The sequence below is a fragment of the Symphalangus syndactylus genome, chromosome 5 (genome assembly GCF_028878055.3).
Source record: "Symphalangus syndactylus isolate Jambi chromosome 5, NHGRI_mSymSyn1-v2.1_pri, whole genome shotgun sequence".
NCBI lineage: Eukaryota > Metazoa > Chordata > Mammalia > Primates > Hylobatidae > Symphalangus > Symphalangus syndactylus.
Window position 1 is genome coordinate 79,809,577 of NC_072427.2, and position 22,424 is coordinate 79,832,000.

At 36.5% G+C, this 22,424-nt stretch overlaps 1 protein-coding gene across 2 annotated transcripts in view; it reads left to right on the forward strand.

Moving 5' to 3' along the window:
* Nucleotides 1-22,424, forward strand: part of SYT10 (synaptotagmin 10) — a 68,465-nt gene that overhangs the window by 27,062 nt on the left and 18,979 nt on the right. For both annotated transcript variants that reach the window (XM_055276969.2, XM_063639213.1), the window contains exon 3: nt 4,964-5,531. In XM_055276969.2, coding sequence (XP_055132944.1) covers nt 4,964-5,531 — 568 coding nt within the window. The remainder of the gene's footprint in view (nt 1-4,963; nt 5,532-22,424) is intronic.

Sequence of the window (22,424 nt, forward strand, 5' to 3'; positions counted from 1 at the left end):
TTACCCTATAATTAGGACACTGACTTACTAGAACAAAAATGTTACTACTTTTTTATTCTCAAAGGGACTTTACAGCTACAAAAATATAATCAGAGTCATAAAGAAGAAATTACTAATTTTGGCACAGAGGATAGAAAATTGAAGTTTTATAGTACTGAAAAGCACAAGGGAGTGTGAAATGATGGAATAAATCCATACAAAAATAAAGAATTAACTTCTTAGGGGTTTTGCTCCCAAAAATCAAAAGCTTGTTGCATAACTGAAAGTGATTTTAGCAAGAATGTTAGATTTTCTATTCAATAAAATACCCTAAATATCTTAAGAATATTGAATATGCAAACTAGATTATACTAGACCCTTTTAATATTTCACGGTAATATATACCATTTATATTCCTTTTTATATTCTTTTTATTTTCATAAATTCTCTCTGACCTTTGCTAACCCTAATTTAAGCTCCTGATCTTTCACATCTGGGGTAGATTCAAGGTCAAAATACATTTCATGTCATGCCTAATGCATTAGAGTGGCATATATCTGAAGAAACAAATCACTTCAAGATTTAAGTTAGCAAAGACTTTTTTACATGTATACTCACTTAGATACAGAAACTAAAATATTGAGTCATAAAGTCAGTGTAGTTTCAATTAGGGGCTAATTCTCTCACTTGAGATAAAGTAGTTCTAGTATGTTTCTCTATATAGTAACGGTTTTTCAATTATAGTCAAATTTCAAAATAGTCATTTTTAATATATGATATACCACAAATCACCTCACAAATTTTACTTTGTTGTCATTTTCAAAATATGTCATTTCTGATAAAATGTATCATAACCATAAACTCGATAAGAATTTTGTACACAATGGTCTGATCATAATTTCATTTACAAATTAAACATTTGTGCTCCCTTCCAATTTTTGGTAACAAGTCAAATAAGTTAAAAGCACCTCTAAAAACTCTAAGATATCAAGCTATCTTAACCAAATAAACTTTAGATCTTAGTGGATTACATAATTATGTTATATATAATATTTAAGTGGAAAACATTTAAAAGCGTATAAAATGATACTTTAATATTTTATATGGTTATTTAGTAGAATTATTGATTTTTGAAGTAATTTAATCAAATAGGATAACCATTAATATGACAGTGTATATATAGCATGGTGGTTAGGGGTGTGGCCACTAGACCCAGACTGCCTCAGTGAAATTTTAATTTTAGCACCTGCTTACCAGCAAGACTTTGAATACATTACTCACTTCTCTGTGCCTCAGTGTCCTCATTTGGGAACATAATAGTAAGTACCTGATTGGCTTACATGAGGCTCAGTTGAATTGATAAAGAATTTACACCCATACCTGCAACATCGTAAGTACTCCTATGTTAGCTTTTACTGGCAACATCTGAAGAGCAAAGGCATCCTAACTTTTTATTGTGAAAATGTTGTAGTGTATATTTCCATATTTTTCCTATCTTTTATTATTCTTTTTAATTTTCTTCCAAATTGTGTTGGACATTTTTTTTTTCATATTCTAATTTTTGGCATACTTTAGCACTAATCTGATATTGGAATATCATTTTTCCGTAGGCTTTCTCCTTTTATCCATGTAATTCTCTGTGACAGCACACTAAAAGCTTCTCATTCCGGGGGTGAAGCTGAGCAGAATGTGGAGGACGAGAACTTTCAAAAACACTGCGGTTTACTTTCACCTGTGACACCCTTCCACCACTTTACTAGTTTGAATCTTTAATTTGCAATATATGTACTGAACTATAGGTCCTTTAAACAAATGTTTGAGAAGTACAGTAGAAACAAGCAGAGCTACTGATACTCTCACAGCTCATTTCGGTTTGTTTTCCTTATCTGTATGAAAGGGGACCATACAGAGAGGTTGAATTAGTTTCAATACAGCCCTAAGCACTTCTTATGCTGTTTTTTGAATTACTGATCAACAGTTCAGTCCAGTTAAAGTAAATAAGCAATTTAAACGTAAGAGAATGAACTTGGCAACACTTTAGATTATAATTCTGATTTTAACAAATTCCATTTTATTAATGCACATAATATTGATGCTGCGTTGTAAACATTTAGGCCCGTAAAATTACTGAAGGACTATAGAATGACAGAGAATCACAGAATAAACTTAAGGTTAGAAAACACTTAATGTTTCCTGCCTCAAGTGAGATGCTAGACTTGAAGCCAAAATCGTACTTGAGGCAGAAATATTTTTCTTCAGCATCTAACCTTTGTTCTACATTTCCAGCTTGAAGAAGTTCACTACTTCACTGTGTGGGATAGCTCCAGATTATTTTAAACGTTCCTTTATATTAAGCTAAAGTTTATCTTCCTGCACCTTCCATAAATTCCTAAATGCTGTCATGACAGTCCTTTGAGCATTAGAAGACAGCTAGCCTTAATCCATCTTCACCCTATTCTTCAACTGCTTCTCCTTTCTAGGTTCAACATCCTCAGCTCCTGTCACTACTTCTCAAATGGTATTGTGCCCAGGCATCTCACTTCTGGATGGTCACTAATTTGTAAACTCTTCTTTGAGGTCAGGAGATCGAGACCATCCTGGCTAACCCCATCTCTACTAAATGGTGAAACCCCATCACTACTAAAAATACCAAAAAATTAGCCGGGCGTGGTGGCAGGCGCCTGTAGTCCCAGCTACTCGGAAGGCTGAGGGAGGAGAATGGCATGAACCCGGGAAGTGGAGCTTGCAGTGAGCCAAGATCACGCCACTGCACTCCAGCCTGGGCGACAGAGCAAGACTCCATCTCAAAAAAAAGAAAAGAAAAGAAATCAGTCTTCTCACGCCTGTAATCCCAGCACTTTGGGAGGTGGAGGTGGGCAGATCACTTAAGGTCAGGAGTTCGAGACCCGCCTGGCCAACATGGTGAAACCCCATCTCTACCAAAAATACAAAAATTAACCAGGTGCGGTGGCAGGAGCCTCTAATCTCAGCTACTTGGGAGCCTGAGGCAGGAGAATCGCCTCAACCTGGGAGGTCGAGGTTGCAGTGAGCCAAGATTGTGTCACTGCACTCCAGCCTGGGTGACAGAGTGAGAACCCATTTCAAAAAAAAAGAAATCGAGCTTCATGTGTGCATCAGTGAATCAAATATTAATCATGCAATGTCATCCGTATTACTTAGTGCTGTAACAGGTGTAGACCTGCTGCAATAGACAACAGAAGTGAATAAAGTATTTTGAAATCAGTGTTCTGAGGGTGTACTGACTGGGTATTAAGTATAAGACAGAGCTGGAAGGAAAAAAAAAAGCCAGTTGAAGGTGACTAGAGAAAGCAAAATATATGGAGATAAGGATCTGGACTCCATAGCAATGGAAAAGGAGTGGAATGAACAACTATATGAGATGTTTCAAAGGAAAAGCAACAGGATTTAGAAAACTGAGTAAACCCTACGGGTAAAGGGAGAATGTTCAAAGCGTACTTCATTCTTGGAAGCATGAGTGACTGATAAAAAATATTAGTGCTATTGTCAGAGATTGTGGGATAAAGAACCGATTTGCAAGCAAAAGGGAGAAAATGATGAGTTTGCTTGCATTTGGGGAGAAATGAAGACATCTGTTTAGAAATCTTCCTTAGAAATTTAGAGATACAAGACTAGAAGTTTATGTAGCTGGGATTTATCTGAGAAGCCATCAGATTCAAGACAATAATTATAGTCCAAGAACTGATGATTAGTCTGATGGACAGACTGACAAGAAATACAACAAAAGACCTGCGACTAAGATTTGAGGAGATGGGTAGGTTGGCACAGTTCATGCCAGAAAGAAAGCATGGAGGAAGTATAAAAGAAGCAGATCTTTAATGCAAGTCACATGTAGAAGACATTAGTAAGCTTATATATTTAATATTCTGGAAATGTTGACTAGATGAGTAGTAATAGTGACTATAGGAAATTCAGTCTGAATTTTTAAAAAACTTGTTTTGTTGGGCTCAAATTCTAAAATTCTACACTTGTTTTTATCCTTAGAGTTTCTGAAGACCACAGCATGTTGAAAAAAAGAAAATGTGCTCATTTTTGGCTGCCACAACTATATATTCTTTTTAAAAGTAAATATTCATTTAGTTAGATTAAGAGTTAGAAGCAACTCATTATAAGAAAATATGGACCTATAACATGTTTTTAATTTTAATACTATAGTCACTAAAATGTGAAATTCATGAGACTCAAATATCCAGATGAAAAGAAACCAGCCATCTGAATGAATTTGTCTGTATAATACTTACATCTAGATAGACCCAGATGATAGATAACATTCACAATTTTCTGTGGAATTTTGAATTCTTTTGCTAATCATGTTTCTTTAGAATTGTTTTTAATTACGTGCTTATGATTGAGAGTACAAAATTCCAAAAGCATATGAAAATTAACATTGGCCAGCCACGTGCTGTGGCTCACTTGTGTTATCCCAGCACTTTGGGAGACTGAGGTGAGAGGATTGTGTGAGCCCAGAAGTTCAAGACCAGCCTGGGCAACATAGCGAGACTCTGTCTCTACAAAAAATTTAAAAATTAACTGGGCAGGTGTGGTGGCACGCGCCTGTAGTCCCAGCTACTCAGGAGGCGGAGGCCAGAGGATGGCTTGAGGTCAGGAGTTTTAAGCTACAGTGAGCTATAATAGCACTACTGTACTCCAGCTGGGGTGACAGAACAAGACCCTGTCTCAAAAAATAAAAACAAAACAAAACAAACAAACAAAAAGAACATTGAAGTGTTTCAGGTGTTCTGGAATTTTAGGAGACTTCTCTTTGAATATTGTACTTCTTTATTTTTTCAAAAGTACCTCTTTGATTATAGGTATGTGTCTATCTATGTAGATATAGATATCTTTTCACTATTCTGGGGGTGGGGGAGAGTTTATATGACACTGCATAACATTCTCATCGAAATGATCTCCCTCAATGATTTTGTGTATATGTGTGTGTGTTCAGCCACAATTCCTTCCGAAGACACCTGCCGAGGCAAATGCAGGTTTCCAGTGTTGACTTTAGCATGGGCACAGAACCTGTTTTACAACGAGGAGGAACAACTACCAGCATTGGGAGGATAAAGCCAGAACTCTACAAACAGAGATCAGTTGACTCTGAGGGCAGCCAAAAAGAAGATGTCAAAATCTGTGGGAAACTTAACTTTACCCTCCGGTATGATTATGAAAATGAACTTCTAGTTGTTAACATCATCAAAGCTTTAGATCTCCCTGCTAAAGACTTCACGGGAACTTCTGACCCTTACGTGAAGATGTATCTTCTTCCAGACAGGAAAAAGAAATTTCAGACCCGCGTGCACAGAAAGACTTTAAATCCTCTATTTGATGAAACTTTTCAATTTCCTGTAGCATATGATCAACTAAGCAACCGAAAACTACATTTCAGTGTGTATGATTTTGACAGATTTTCTAGACATGACATGATTGGGGAAGTGATTCTTGATAACTTGTTTGAAGTCTCTGATCTCTCCAGGGAAGCCACAGTATGGAAAGATATTCATTGTGCTACCACAGTAAGTAGTAATTCCACCAATATATTGTTTTTTATTTGACTTACAATGATATGTGACTAATTATTACCCAAATTGCCGGAATAAGTCTTACAGAGTTATGGAATTTATGTCTAAGATCCTGCAAAGGTAGGATTTCATTTCTACTAATAATAATTCAGGCACCTAATGCTGAATATATTGGTAACCCTAGTGATTGTGTAAATAAAAAAACATAGCTCTTATAAATTAGCAGAACTGGTAGGCTATTTCTCCTTTAAACTCTTCATCTGTAATATAAATATCCTATCTGCAGCACCTAGTTTCCTCAAAGTTAGTATTGACTTTCATTATTTAAGGTAATTTTGTTAATTTCATTATTTTAGAAATTCTTTCACTCTTTAAGAATAATGATTTCATTGTTTAAGATAATTCATCAGATCAAACCTAAAATGTACTTTGATGCTATTTGGAAAAGTCCTTGGTTTGATCGGAAACAACCCATTACTTCAGAAGCTTTCACACACAATTACAATATATGAAATGATCAGTGATCAAGAAGTAATCATTGTTTACATTAAAACTTTTCTTTTTCATTACAAAACACTTTCTGATTATAAAATAATACCAACTTTAGTATTGAAAATTTAAAAACCAGAGTAAAAACACATAGCATAAAATTAAAATAATCTACACTGCTACCAATTATATTTAATATGTTGGCATATTGCTTTCCAACTTTTTGCTATGCATATTTTAAAATATTAAGACCATACTAAGTTTAATTTTTTCATGCCAATTTTCTTTCATTCTATATTTGTTTTAGTGCATGATATTGAAATACAGGATCCATTTACTTAACCATTTTCTTACTGTTAGACACTTCAGTTAGGGATAAATTTTGTTATATGAAAAATTGTGTTCTTTTTTTGTAAATCTGTTTTTTTTTTTTTTTTCAAAATTATTTGTCCGGTATAGAATTATAGAAGTGGAATTAGAGAAGTGATCTCTTAAGTTAGATTATTTTCATTAGTTTATTAGTTTTTAAATGCGGACATTTAATTTTTTACCATCAGGTTATTTTTACATATTAACCGTCTTTTGTTTGAGTTGTATCACAACTTACAAGTTTAGAATGTGGAAGTTTTGAACAGAGACAAGGGATTATTTAAAATATAAGCATACTTTTTTTATTCAAAGTATCTCCTTTTGTGTTTTTCCAGTTATGAATGTTTTACTAATTACAGTCAGTATGTGGGATAATTATATTGTCATTGTAAATTATGTGGATAAATTAATTTAAAAATTTATACTGCCAGTTCAATATGTATTCCAGCATTATGACAGTTTTAGTTGTTGGATTTTTGTGTCATAATCTCTATTGCGATATCTATTAGTGAACAAAGAAGGAATTTTGAAAGTGGATCATATTTCAAATGCACAGTGGGGCTCTTTTGATTTCACATTTGTGTTCATTTTATTACCTATATTCCCACAGGGAAAACATGATGAATACTAATTTTTATTGTTTTTAAAAATAACACCTTCTAGAATTCTACAAATGCAGATGGCAATTAATTGTTAGATCATTTCTCTTGATTCCTCAGTCTTATTATTACTTTTTATTTATTCAACAAATATTTACCTATATATGTTTGGCATGCTCTAAGTACTAGGGTTGCAGCAAAAACATTTCCATAAGAAAGTGAAGTATGTTCTGTACATATATTCAGGCTCAGAGGTAAATAATCTGCCAATAAAATCTAAAAATTGGTGTAATCGACTAGGAGATTGACAATGATTTTTTTTTTTTTAACATTCATACGTTTTCCAAACTGGTTCTACTTAGAAAAAAGCAGGAGTTCCTTGTGGAAACTTTAGTTTCTCATTGCTAATAATATTCATTCATTGTTTGGTAAATATTAATAAATTACTTAAATTTATTTTCAACTATCCCATGTGCCTTGTATATTAGTTTTTATTTCTGTTATAAAAATTACCACAAATTTAGCTTACACAAACATTTTACAGTTTGGTTAGAAATCTTCTACAGTTTGGTTAGAAATTACCACAAATTTAGTCTTACACAAACATTTTACAGTTTGATTAGAAACCTGACATGGGGCCAGGTGCAGTGGCCCGCGCCTGTAATTCCCAACACTTCGGGAGGCCAAGGTGGGTGGATCACGAGGTCAAGAGTTTAAGACCAGCCTGGCCAGCACGGTGAAACCCCGTCTCTACTAAAAATACAAAAAATTAGCCAGACATGGTGTCACATGCCTGTAATCCCAGCTACTTGGGAGGCTGAAGCCAGAGAATTGCTTGAACCCGGGAGGCGGAGGTCGCAGTGAGCCGAGATCGCAGCCACTGCACTCCAGCCTGGGTGACAGAGCAAGACTCCATCTCAAAAAAAAAAAATAAAAATAAAAATAGAAATCTGACATGGATCTTAAATAAAATGAATGTGGTTGACAAGGCTGCATTCTTTTCTGCAGGCTCTTGGGGAGACCCATTTTCTTGCATTTTCCTGATTCTACAGGCCACAGGCATTCACTGCCTTGTATTGGGCCCAGTGGGTAATCTAGGAAAATCTCCCCATCTCAAAACCCATAATCTTAATCACATCCACAAAGCCCCTTTTGCCATTTAAGTAATATTATTCACAGATTCCAGGAATTAGGGCAAGCCTATCTTTGGGGCTACCTTTATTCCACCTGTCCCATCTGCAAACATTCTCATTTCAGAATTCTGAATATAAAAAGAAGTAGGCAGAAAATAAAATGTATTTTTAGATTATTCTAAAAAAAGGGCATTCTCTTTTAACTAGAACTCTGAACCACACATTGTTCAGAATATTGCTTCTGGGTTTTTATTTGGGAACATAGTAATGAAACCTGAATTTCTAGACTATGTGGCCAAATATTATGGTTAGGGTAGTATTTAATTAAAATTTCTGTTCAGCCTTTGAAAAATCGTTAAGCAATGTTACATCTTCTTATTAGTAAAAATGAAAAAAAAATGATGTAGGTGGAAATTTCATTAAGAAACTTTCTTTTTCTATTCACACGTCATTAATTCTTAAGAATTTCGTGCAGAAATTATTGAGTCTTCTAGAAAAATGGAGAATAAGAAGAAATAAATAAAAAGAAATGTAGTATATGCTCTCACTTGTTTAAGTCCTGTGGAAACCCACAAAGGCAAATCAAACTATGCAGACACAGATATAAAAGAGTTTATGTAACAAATAAAATAAATACTGGATTAAGAGACTATCGGCCGGGCACGGTGGCTCATGCCTGTAATCCCAGCACTCTGGGAGACCGAGATGGGTGGATCACCTGAGGTCGGGATTTTGAGACCAGCTTGGCTAACGTGGTGAGTAAAGCCCCATCTCTAATAAAAATAAAAAAGTAGCTGGGCATGGTGGCACACAGCTGTAGTCCCAGCTATTTGGGAGGCTGAGGCAGGAGAATCATTTGAACTGGGAGGTGGAGGTTACAGTGAACCAAGATGGTGCCACTGCACACCAGCCTGGGCAACAGAGTGAGACTCTGTCTCAAAAAAAAAAAAATGTATCAGATTAAGAGACAATGATGCAATGATGACAAATATAAATATTCTTACAATTCTTATAACTTTATAATTGTAAGAACTCTTATAACTAAAGTTTTTATTTGAAATAACCATTTATGAGATTTTTAAAGAGTACCTTTATATAATTGCAAATCTCCAATGTAATTTAGACCAAAATTTACTGGGGAAAAAAATACCATTTTGCTATCAGTTTGAAAAGCACTAGCTGGTGTATCTTTAATTTTTAATGATTCTTCTCAGAATCATTAAGACCTGCTTTATTATCATATTGTTGTAAATGCCATGGCTTTTTCCTTCTTCATGCTAATTATATAATTATATCTCATAATTGTAGAAAATAAGACTCTATGAAAATCAGACTAGCAGCTTTTGTGATTGTTGTTTTTAAGGGTCTTAAGTGTCTCATTCCTACAAATTTTCATTACAGTGTCTCTGTCATACTTTTTTCCACAGGTCCAAAGGCCTGTGCAAGGTCTTATCCAAAAAAATCTTCCTAGAACAGTTCATTCTCTAAAATTTTCTGTTCTACACCATTTGGTTCAAATAACTTTAATTTTATTACATAAATATTTACTGAGAACTTTCTGTGAACAAAGTTTAGTTCTAAAATTAAAAGAAACACCAGAAAAATACAAGTTTTACTCAAGGACTTTAACAAAGGAGACAAATAACAAAGAAATAAAGTATATGCCTCAGTGTAAATTATATAATCGTTTCCTGATAGCCCCCACAAATGTGGTCTTGTCTACACACACACTTTTTGGTACGGACTATATCCCATAGGAAAACATTTCAGATTGCCTTTCCATGGTGATAGAATTCTGAAGAAAAGAGTTGGATGATTCTTGAAGAAAAAAACAGCATGAGGAAAAGGAAATAAATCGAGACTGTAGCATGTTTTCAGGGGGCAGAAAAGTAAACTGTGAATGTGAAATGAAGAGACTAAAGGGAACCCAAACCAGAATGGTATATTTAATCTATAATCAAGAGGACATTTAATGTCATGGGAGTTTCTATTTATTTTGTTTTTTGTTAGAAGAGTGAAATCACTGAAGCCATTATCTCATATGGCAAGCCACGTGTACAATGGATCAAAGTGGGAGATTGTGAAATGTAGTGCTCAGGTAGGAATCTAACACCACAGACTAGATGAAATGGACAAAGCCTACTGAGGCTGGTGACAATGAGAATGGAAAGAAGCTCATATATGCTAATGCAAGCATTGTCTGCTGCACTTATTTAAACATTCTGCAGGTATTTGTCTTATGTCTGCCACTAGACTCTGAGCTTCTGGAAAGCAGAAATTGTCTTGTATATCTCTTGCATCCCTTACATAATATGAGTGCTTAGTGGTTAATGAATAAATGCTTTTTGAATAAATAACATAGCAAATTTTCATATGAGATTAAGTGTAGAGATGTATAAATACAGATCTACCACTACCAGAGGAAAAAACAATATGATGTTTTACCCTATTGATTACAAGTAAACAAGGATATGCTTAGGGGTACTTTGTTAATGTTAACTACTTTTTGTAGACAAATTCTTTTTAATATTCAGGGCATGGCACCCATATATACATGAAATCAAGCAGGAGCATTTTAAATTTATTAACAAAAATGTTATCAGGTTGAAACAAGAGGCATATATTTTGCATTTATGATTTCGTTAATAATAAATTATATATGAAGGATTAATATTTTTCAGGAAGTAGCAATTGTTTTGCAATTTGATACTGACAAAAGAAACAATAAAGGTGAATCTTTATTCTGTGCAAAAATTTAGTTTTCACTTTAGCAATCACCCTGCTATGTATCACATATCTGGCAAGCCAGCCACCTCTAATACTAGCATAGAAACATCTCCAGCATAAGGAATAATCCTATTAAAAAACAGTGTACACCCTATGCTGCTATTTCTGAAATGTAAAGGAGAAATATATATTCATATTCAGTTATATATACAAAAAAGTCTGTGTAAAGACACACAGGAATTTAGTAGTAGGAGTTACCGATTGGCAACTGGATAGAATGAATATATGGTAGAAACTGGATGAATGGCTATAGAAAAAGAATGATTTGCAGCATGTGGCTTTATATACATTTTATGTTTAAGCTATTTTGCATAACATGTTGAATTTTGTTAGAAAGTCAATCACTATAAAGACTATTTTTTTTTTTTTTTTTTGAGACAGAATCTCGCTGTGTCCCTCAAGCTGGAGTGTAGTGGTGTGGTCTCGGCTCACTGCAGCCTCCACTTCCCCAGGTTCTAGCAATTCTCCTGCCTCAGCCTCCTGATTAGCTGGTATTACAGCATGTGCCACCATGCCCAGCTAATTTTTGTATTTTTTGTGGAGATGGGGTTTCACCATGTTGGCCAGGCTGGTCTCGAACTCCTGACCTCAAGTGATCTGCCTGCCTCGGCCTCCCAAAGTGTTGGGATTACAGGCATGAGCCACCACACCCGACCAAGACTAATGTATTTTGAATATTTAAATGTGGTTTTCCTATGCATACTCAAGAAGCCATTGAAAATATAGGTAGACAAGGAAAAGATTTCCTTTTTTTTAACAGAACTACCTTCATTTGCATATTTATTTAGTTACTTACCTATTCAATGAAAATTTTTCTTTGCACCAACTGTGTTCTACACACTTTAAAACTCTTGCAAGTAAGGAAGTTGCTTGTGTATATCACATTGACCTGGTTACAGGTATAAAATGAATCTATTATATTCTAACTAAGCATCTGTCAGGTATTGTTTGAAAGAGTAGACCTTGACAGGACAGGTACAAAGGAACTGTTGTATTCATTGTATCAGCAATTCAGAGTATTGGATGTACCTGCTGAGCTTCAGTTTGAAATAACATATTACACATTACTAAAATTTTTTAATATTTAAAATTCTTTTTAATCTAGAGATGTCTTTTTAATTCTACCCCCAATCATCCTGGATCAGTCATAGGATCAGAATAATACTATATATTTTTCGCATTTAGCTATCAATGAATTATCTTCTAAAGTTCATTCACTCTGAAATATGTGTCAGCTAATAACATTTTAAAGAGTGGCAAAATTCCAGTTTTATTTTAAGGAAAAGAGTATGATGGAAAGTGGCACAGTAGGTAGCAAACCTTTCTGGTCAGGGGCTGTCTGTCTTACCAGGTCTCCTGGGGTGTAACAGACAGTACTGTGGCTATCGACCTGCAGGTTGGGACAACGAACCCACAACTGCTCCTCTATGAACGTTCCTAGTTTTCTGTTTCATCTCTGCAATAAACCTGGCCTTGGTGTGTCACAGATTACACATCTGCTTATGGGCCACCAGTAACTGATTATAGATTAACTCAAATGGTGAAAGTAAATTCCATGAACCTGCATGTAAGGTCTTTTACCTTGCTAGAATTGATGGGAAGCATCTATGTTAATTTAAAATTAAATTTAACTTCAGTTTAAAAACAGTAGAGTCCTTCATATACTATCATAAGACCATGAGAGTTCAGTTCCCAAAGTATGATTTTTCTTGGCCTTAATATCTGCCTAACTCAGCCAGCCTACTTAAAGGGGCTTTGTCTCGTGAATAATATTAAGTAAATCATCATAATTTATTGTTATTTTCATGTTAGATCACATCTATGCACATTTAGAGAACAAGGTTTTGTTGTCTAATCAGTGTGTTTTGACTACTTTTACTTTCATGGGAAAGACTGTAGGTAAGCAGCTATGAAATAGCCCACAACAATGATTATATTAGCTTTTTATTAGCAGTTTAAACAGCAGCTTCCTGTAACATTGATTACAGGCTTCTGTTTTACAGGACAAAAAAGTCAAAGTTAATGCAAATCTGAAACTTAAATTTGTACCACCAGTTTTAAATGTAATTCAGCATTGATGCCATACTTTTTAGATAAATCTAGAATTGCCGGGTAAGCACAGTATGATATTTAGACTCATTGAAAAGGTGTCATTCAAAAATGAGTATCAATCAGCCACTTCAGGAATAGCTCCCAACCGTATTTTAGTCATAATATTTGGGGTTGTTTGAAAAGCGAAAGGGTGATGTTTTGCCTAAATTCATCACATGTACATAATTTCCCATTTAAATTCCTACATGGTTGTACTGGTAAAGATTGAAACTCCCATCTAGCTTCCCCACTATATCCTTGAGACTATCTCTTTCTCTGTGTCTGTAGTTAGAGGCAGTGTAGCCTCTAAGTGCTTAATGAAGCACTGAAGGTCTCTGTAACAAACCCACATTGCTTTATATTCCTGCTGTGTCACTTATCTGTGTATGGCTTGACCAAGTTACTAAATCTCTCTAAGTGTTAATTATAGTATCCATAAAATGGGAATTATGAGAAGGCGGCTAACCATAGTTTGTTAGGACTAAATAACATAAGTGATTAGCACAGTCAGATATTTGTAAACGTTCCATATATGCCATAGGATATATTTTATGGTAGGTTTTTCGTTATTGTTTAGATAGCTATCATATTAAATAGGAATAAAGACCTTGATGCTGAAAATTATATCATAGTAGTAATATCATAAGGCATAGTTTTAAGTGTTACATTTTTCTATTCAAGTCGGAAAGTTTTCAGAGTTCCTTTAATGCTTTTTAGTGACTGTGTGCTGTGATTCAGTGAGAGATACTACAGCTTTTTTTTTTTTTTTTTTTTGAAACCGAGTCTCAGTCTGTCGCCCAGGCTGGAGTGCAGTGGCGTGATCTCGGCTCACTGCAACCTCCGCCTCCCAGGGTTCACGCCATTCTCCTGCCTCAGCCTCCCGAGTAGCTGGGACTACAGGCACCCTCCACCACGCTCGGCTAATTTTTTGTATTTTTAGTAGAGATGGGGTTTCACTGTGTTAGCCAAGATGGTCTCGATCTCCTGACCTCATGATCCGCCCGCCTTGGCCTCCCAAAGTGCTGGGATTACAGGCGTGAGCCACCACGCCCAGCCTGATACTATTGCTTCTTTTTATAATGTATGGTGTGTATACTCATAATGCCATCTGGCCTGGACCTCATCTCCTACCTGGAGACAGTATCCCAATTATTTTTCACACATTCATTGAGGATTTTGGCATCTTCATTTCTCTCCACTTCCACTCTGGGTATCACCCCCCTGAACACCCTATTCCACTGCATATCCTTCCCATCCCTTCCAATTTCTGACTCTACCTATTCTTTATGAACTGGCAGTTAGTTCTAACTTTCCCTACTCATTTCTGCCTCTCTCCTATTGTAAGCCAATAGTTGTAATGTAACTGGCAAGAAATATTAGGGTGGAAGAATGACCTTGGGAAATATATTTCTATCCATTGCTCTCTTCCCCTGCACGAAAACCCCAGGCTGTCTATGCCCTTCATCTGAGGGTGCAGTTTTTCTCAAAGCAGGCTTTTCTTCTGACCACTTTCTTTCTGAATCCAGGTAACTGTCCCCACTTGCTCTTTAAGTCTTAGTGATCATGACAGCCTCTGCTGTTACCACTCCAGGGTAGCTGTCTCTTGTGCTTCCTCCTCCCAGCTCACATCTCTGTGAATAGCCCTTCACGAAGCCCTCTGGAATTACTCTGATTCGTATGTGCCATCTGTTTCCTGCTGGATCCCTCACTGATTCTCTAAAGAAAGAAAATGTTTCCTAATTACAAACAGGTTAATTTCCTATAACCTTTCTGGACCATGCTGTGTATCTGACTGTGTATCTACGTGCGCATTACCTTAGGAGAAATCAAATTAGTCCTTCAAAGGCTGATGATAAGACATGGCTTCAACCACAGAAAGTTAGAAAGAGCCGTGATCATTGCTAAAACACTCTACTCTTTATTACATAAAGAACTTCAAAAGATCTCCTTAATGTGGAATTCTGGGCCCAGCACGGTGGCTCATGCCTGTAATCCCAGCACTTTGGGAGGCCAAGGCAGGCAGATCACGAGGTCAAGAGATTAAGACCATCCTGGCCAACATGGCGAAACCTCGTCTTTACTAGTCCCAGCTATTTGGGAGGCTGAGGCAGGAGAATTGCTTGAACCCGGGAGGCAGAGGTTGCAGTGAGCCAAGATCGCGCCACTGCACTCCAGCCTGGCAACAGAGCGAGACTCCATCTCAAAAAAAAAAAAAAAAAAAAAAAAAAGTGGAACTCCACATTTCATTGCAATTGAAAAAGTAAGAATTTCTGCCTCTTAGAATTAAGATTTCAGACACAGATTATATTTCATTTATTAAGAGTAGCCTGGAAAAAATAGCTCTGTTAATTTTATAGGTTCCAAAACATATTTTTATGTTCCCAGTTTCTTACCTTAGAAATTTAAAATATAAATACTTATAAAATGCCACAGATGCTTCTGCTTTTTAATTAGAATATTCTGAATGTAAATTATTCTTTTATTAACAGTAGTGATCTTTGTGAGCATTAATTATATAAACTTAAAAAGCAGATTTTCATTTCTGTCCAATGCTCTCTTATATTTAAAATATCTCATCTCTATTATAAGTCTGCATGCTTCCTGCATTCCTTACTGCTCCAATTTGTTGCTTTCGGGTTGAACAATCAAATACCCAAGTTACATAATTGTATATAAATAAAATCAATATCTTAAATCATGACCTGAGATCTTGTTCTCAGGGTAAAATATGTAAGATTTGTAATAGGTCAGAAGTCTTTTCACACCACCTTAAAAGTTCATGGGTATATTCTGGGCAGGATTTTGAGAGTCTCATATCTAGATCACATAATCATTATTTTAGAATTGGTAGACAGTCCAAGTTTAATCCTTTCTTTTTATAGTTTAGAAAACTGAAGCCCAATAATGTTAAGAAAATAATTAAAATTCACAAAGCTGATTAGTAGAAGAGCCAGAACTAGGTTTTAAATCTTTCATTCCTAGTTCAGTTGTTCGCCCTGCATGATATTAGAGTTTTACCATACTTGAAATACACTAAAGAGAAAGGAAAAAAATGAATTTTCTTGTGAAACATGGAAGTCCAACTATTGGCTTACAGAATTGGAATTGCCAAAGCTAATATAGTTTGAATTACAGAAATTTGTAACATAACACTTGTGGCAAAAACATATGCATAAGGCCTTTAAAACTTATAATCCTGTCAAATCTGTCTTGTAAAACTGTGACTGATATGCATAGAGAACTAAGCAATGCTTCTCTTTTCCTTGTTTTAAAAATCAGTTGGATTCAATGTTATTTCAGAAAATGTCCAGGCAGTTTTTCTCTCTTAGATGGAATTAACAAAAAATCCATATTTGGGTTATTATTCTATCAGCTGTGTCCTGGTATATTTTAATGCTTGAAGGTTGCAGGAAATAAAGAGAAGCTATTTAGCTCCATAATGCTCCAGCAACATAGCTGGGCCTCTTGTATGTGGTTCCAAAGACACTGTTTAAAGTTGTTCTATTTCTTCCTTGCATTTAACCAGTATAACTATTATTAGTTATTAACACACCCAAATAGAGTGACAAGAATATGCAGATGCTTTTTAAATGTAAATGTTCAGAATAATTCTTCTCCTCCTCTATAACAGGCTGCGTTAAGCAGCTTGCTATAAATCTAGTATCTGATTTTCTAATTTCTAAAAAATTTTTTCAAAGAAATATAGTACTTTATCTGCTGGCTTTGAAATCTAAGACCACAAAAACAATTTTGTTTTTCTGGCCACTAAAATTGTAGGCACTGTTTCTTGTTTTGTTTTGTTTTGTTTTGTTGGTTTGCTTGTTTTGAAACGGAGTTTCACTCTGTCGCCCAGGCTGCAGTGCAGTGGCGGGATCTCAGCTCACTGCAAGCTCCGCCTCCTGGCTTCACCCCGTTCTCCTGCCTCAGCCTCCCGAGTACCTGGGACTACAGGCACCCACCACCACGCCCGGCTAATTTTTTTGTATTTTTAGTAGAGACGGGGTTTCACCATGTTAGCCAGGATGGTCTCGATCTCCTGACCTCGTGATCCGCCCGCCTCGGCCTCCCAAAGTGCTGGGATTACAGGCGTGAGCCACTGCGCCCGTGTAAGCACTATTTCTATTAGATAAAGCCACAGAGTGAAGCAGGAAAGTACAGGAATTAAAATGCTAATGAGTATACTTTCATTAGAATCCCAGGATGGTTACCTTTAGCTGTATCACTTATAATAAGTTGCTTAACATTTCTGAAATTGTTTCTTCATCCACAAAAAGAGATTTATAATAATATCAACCCAACAGGAATATTTTGACAGTAAAATTAGATAATAAATGTAAAATGTTTGTAAATTTAAAGTTTCTAATTGTCAGTTATCCCCGACATGCTATCACGTTGCACATAGAGAAAACACCTTGTCATCCATTCGACTGCTAATATCCCAGCTACTTCTACGTCCTAAAGTTCTTGCCCTAATATTTAGATTTCTTAAATGTATTACCCTCATATTTTGAAAAAATGAATGAGAGATGCTGATGCCTTAACTCTTTTCCTAAATCTTAAAAATAGAACAAAATGTGACAATATTATACAAGACTATGCCATGACATATATTGCATTAAGTCCTGCACATTTAATTCAGTAAACCAGAGACCTTACTGACTGGATGCCCATTTTATTCATGCTTTTACAGTGCTTTTAGATTTTTCAATATCTATCATCTCACATCCTATGGTAAGTAAAAGGAAGCTGGCATCTATCAAATACCAGTCTACAGAAGAGTGTAGATAACTGGACACAGAAAATTGTGCCCAAACACACTGTTATCATAACAGTAGACTGCTAATGTTGTAACGTACAATCTGCTTATATAGAGAGGAGCAAGGATCTTACACCCATCAACCCAGCAAACTTTTGTTTAGTTCTCCTGTTTACCAGACACTCTTCCCAGCATCTTAGGACATAAAGTGTTCCTTTTCTATAAGGCCAACATTCTAGAAAAGAAGACAGATAATAATGAAGGAAATATACAATATGCACATGAATGAAGGCACGTACTCTATGAAACATGAGGCAGGGCAGGAAGTAGGCAGTGGTAGTGGGGTTGGGGCCACCCTAGATAGAGTGCTCAGATAAGAACTCTCTGATGAGAGTGATGGGAGATGAAATCAGAGAGATAGCCGAGAGTCGGGTCATCCAGAGTCTTCAGGCCATGGAAAGAGCTTCGGGTTTTATTCTGAGTGACATCTGAGGCTATTGATGGCTTTTGTTGAGAACTGAGCCATAGACGTCTTTAGAGTCAGTAATATGTGTGGCTATTACGTGGAGAAGAAACTTTGAGAGCAACAAGTGGAACAATGTCAATCAATTTAAGATAGACTCTAAAATAGTGAAGCCAAGTTCATCCAGTCTAGGTGTCTATATACAGCAATTCTTACAGGGACTCCTTTAATTAAGAATTTTGTAAAGATATTTAAAAGCATCAAACACTCTAAGGAGAGTTGTATATAGTTTATTGCACAGGTTTTCATGCCCCTATCTGTAAATGATGATGGAAGTTTGAGAATAAGTCTCTGGTTTTTTGCACCCAGAAGCTTATGATTATCTCTTAACCAGTATGATGAAGGGAAGAGTTGTTATGAAATTTGTATCCTCTTTTTGTGTCTCAAGTTGCTCATCTCAGTATCTATGTTGGGCTGTTCCCTCTTACTTCACTGTCTTCATTACACAGCTAATTTTGAGACTTGATTAGTTAAATCGAGGAAGGATTGTTTTAAGGCCTCAGCTCTGTCACTTTGTGGCTCCTGATAGCTAAAGTCCATGGTTGTGCTGGATAGGACAAGAGCTAAACCACTCTGGCATCTATGAGGTTGGTGCAAAAGTAATTGTGGTTTTTGCAATTTTTTTTTTTAATGGCAAAAACCACAATTATTTTTGCACCAAACTAGTAGTTATTTCGCATTTGGAAGGGAACTGAAAATGGATCTCCCATTGAGCAGAAACATGGGCACTCTTAAACAGCGTCCTGGCAATACTAGCTCTGGGTGGTTGCTGTTGATCGCTTAATGCCCAGAGGGGTTTTGTAATTATCCTGCCTCTAACGCAGCCATGTTCTCTGGCCCGTTCCTGCCCTGACCTCAGCTATGCTTCACCTGGATTTAGTGCCATGGCCGAGCACAATGCTTAAGATTATGTGCTTAGTGTAAAATTCATTCCTTCTTTTGTGCAGAAATACAAGGAAGTCCTGCTGAAAGGCACCTGGTGACCATTTTATCTTCAAGTAGAGAAGGCAGAAAAGAGTGAATAATGAAAATATGATGTAAAAATCCAGGAATCTCACTAGGTTTTGTGATAGAAGCCTCCTTTTCCTGTTTCTTCCCTGACCTCTGTGGAACACAGTGAAACCTGATTGAATCAGAATCATGGGGAGGAAGAGGAAATGGGAGGGCATGTTGTGCAGAAGTTGTGGTTCTTTGAAAGAAGAGGGGAAAGTGGGCTAGAAACTGGAGAAGGGTTACCATGTTAATTACATTTCCTAATTGTACTCCATCAAATTGCTTCTTCCTCCCTCCCATTTGCCATCTAGAGTCACTAGACTGCATGTGCTGGCTGTTTGGGGAAAATTACCAGATATGTAAGGAAAAAGAGCAATTTGCAGACCTTAGGAATACATTTGATTCTGAAATTTTATTGTGCTATAGAATTACAGCAAACATAATCCCATATCACACAAGACTAGAGAGATCTATAGAGAAATAAGGTCCAATAAAACTAATAGATAAGTATCTTCTAACTGTAGCTCCCCAAACCTTGCATGTATCTTTAAATGGCTCAAAACTGTTATGACTGGTTTATTGTATTCTCAAGGTCATCCTATGTGGGCAAGCACTTGCACAATTTCAGGAAATTTCGTTCACACAAACCACAACACCCGTAAAAAGTGTCTTTGTCACTTGTTTTCTGGTTGCTGGTAGCTTTCACTCCTTCAAAGAGTAGATGCCTCTCCTGCAGCTAACAGAAGTCATGACCTGGCCCGATACCTTATTATTTATTTACTCATTTAGTAAGCTTTTGTATGCACGTTCACCTTATGATAATCACTGACCTCAGAAACATGGTTTTGAGCAAAAAAGAAAAGTAGTATGTTTTCTGGCACCTACTGTGTGTCAGGCTGCAAACTGCACTCTGACATATATTGTCCTTGTATTTATCCCTTTTAAATATAACTGCAATCCCTCCACGTAATTGTTATTAGCCGTAAAAATGGATCTCATCCTGACTGCAGAGACAGTCAGAGGTGATTTGATTATGTGCTCCTGAGGAGAGGCCATTTAGAATAAGGCCACTGTGTTGCCATTCAAATCATACTCTGGCTTTGCCGGAGCCCGTGCTTTCATTGAGCACTCTAAGCCTCCCCTCACAGCCTCCCTATAAGCTGACCCCTCTGCTTCTAATTCCCTTTGTCTTTACTCATCTTTCTTCATTTACATTGTCACCCACCTCTAATGCCCTCCTAGATCGTCACGGAAAGAATCAAATATCTTTCATCGCTCTTCCCATAATTAAAATCCAAGTGTCTCTCTAGAAAACATTTACAACACAAGATAAAAAATAAAATAAAAAAATAAGCAGCCAGGCGTTGGCTCATGCCTGTAATCCTAGCAGTCTGGGAGGCCAAGGTGGGCAGATCACCTGAAGTCAGGAGTTCAAGACCAGTCTGGCCAACATGGCGAAACCCCGTCTCTACTAAAACTACAAAAATTTGCTAGGCGTGGTGGCACGTGCCTATAATTCCAGCTACTCAGGAGGCTGAGGCAGGAGAATTGCTTGAACCCAGGAGGCAGAGGTTGCAGTGAGCTGAGATCTTGCCACCGCACTCCAGCCTGGGCAACAGAGGGAGACTCCGTCTCAAAAACACAAACAAACAAAAAAAACGTAATTTAAAATTATGCAGACCTGTGTTATCATTAAAGCTTGTCCCCTAATTAATTGTGTGGTGTTCTTCAAGGTTAAGTAACTTGTCCAAAATCACATATAAGCCCTAGGAGGAGAAAAATTGTGTCTTAGTCATCAGTGTTTCTTCAATGACTGGAAGAGTGCCTGGCATTTTTTATGCACTCAGTAAACATGACCGTGCTAATGAATGAATGAAAGTTTAGAGATTGACCAGACATCATTATGTGTGTGTGTGTGTGTGTGTGTATACATATGCATATATATATGTTTACACCAGGCACTTTACATGTTGGATATCTACCTTGCAAATTACTTATTTTATATATATGGAGGGCAGAGTTTTTGGGTTGTGGGAGCATAACAAAAAATTTGTGAGATGAAGGCAGAAAAAAGAAGGTAGAGACCAGATTAGTAGGGGCCACATGTGTCATGTCAAATAGTTTGGACTTCATATTGTGTATCCTGAGTGTTCACCACACATCAGATAATACTCTTGAGAATTTTAGCAGAGCCAGAAGATAATAGAAATGGCATTGCACATTTATTATCCTGTATGGCCTTTCCTCATGAATCCTCAACTCGATCAAGCCTGATACTGCCAGCCTTGAGGATTGCATCCTTCCTCCTCTAGCATATCATCTGGAAGTTTAAATGGTAGCCACTTTTTAGGGCCACTTGTTCTTGACCTTTAAATTTATCTATTCACATCAGTGACTGTGGTCTTTTCAAGGAGGCTCCGCCAGGGCTACAGCAAACAAGGCCTGAAAGGGCTTGAACAGACATTCTCCAACGTGCCTAAACTATATGTGTTATTTAGTTCTCATTTTTTACCGGTGCTTAAAATTACACAGTTTTAGAGCTGGAAAATAAATTAGCTCACCTCTTTGAGCACCTCATGTCATGCCAAGGAAACTGAGGTCAAGTGAGATTAAGTAGATTGTTCAAGGTTAAATTCCACGATTTTCTCAGGTGAATGAGAAGTGTAGGTCAGGGAGAAATACATTTTACAGTAGTTTGAATCCAATAGACCCACTCTGGGTCTGTATTTTGTTGTAGCTTATTGTGTGGGCAGGTGGATGAAGGACTAGTAACTTGATGAAGAAGCTCATTTGATCTAGTTCTACATCTCACTTTTAACAGTGGGAATAAAACCATCTGTTTTCTTACCACCAAGGAAATGTGGGAGACAGGCTGCATTTAAGGTGCTAAGTTGATGTGATGACTGCTATCACCACAGCAACCAATTGTTTGTTTAGTTTTTTTCAATACGTGTTAATGATTCTTACTTCCTAATATATCACTGAATTCAAACTTTTCCTCAGCCAACATCTTCCCACACCAACTTTACTTCAATGAACTCTCTCTCTTATGTCTTTTTTCATCCTAATCTAGCCTACTCAAGATAAAGAAATTTTTTTTTCAAATATTATTTTCATTAACATCATTATTGTTTTTGAGTACCTGTT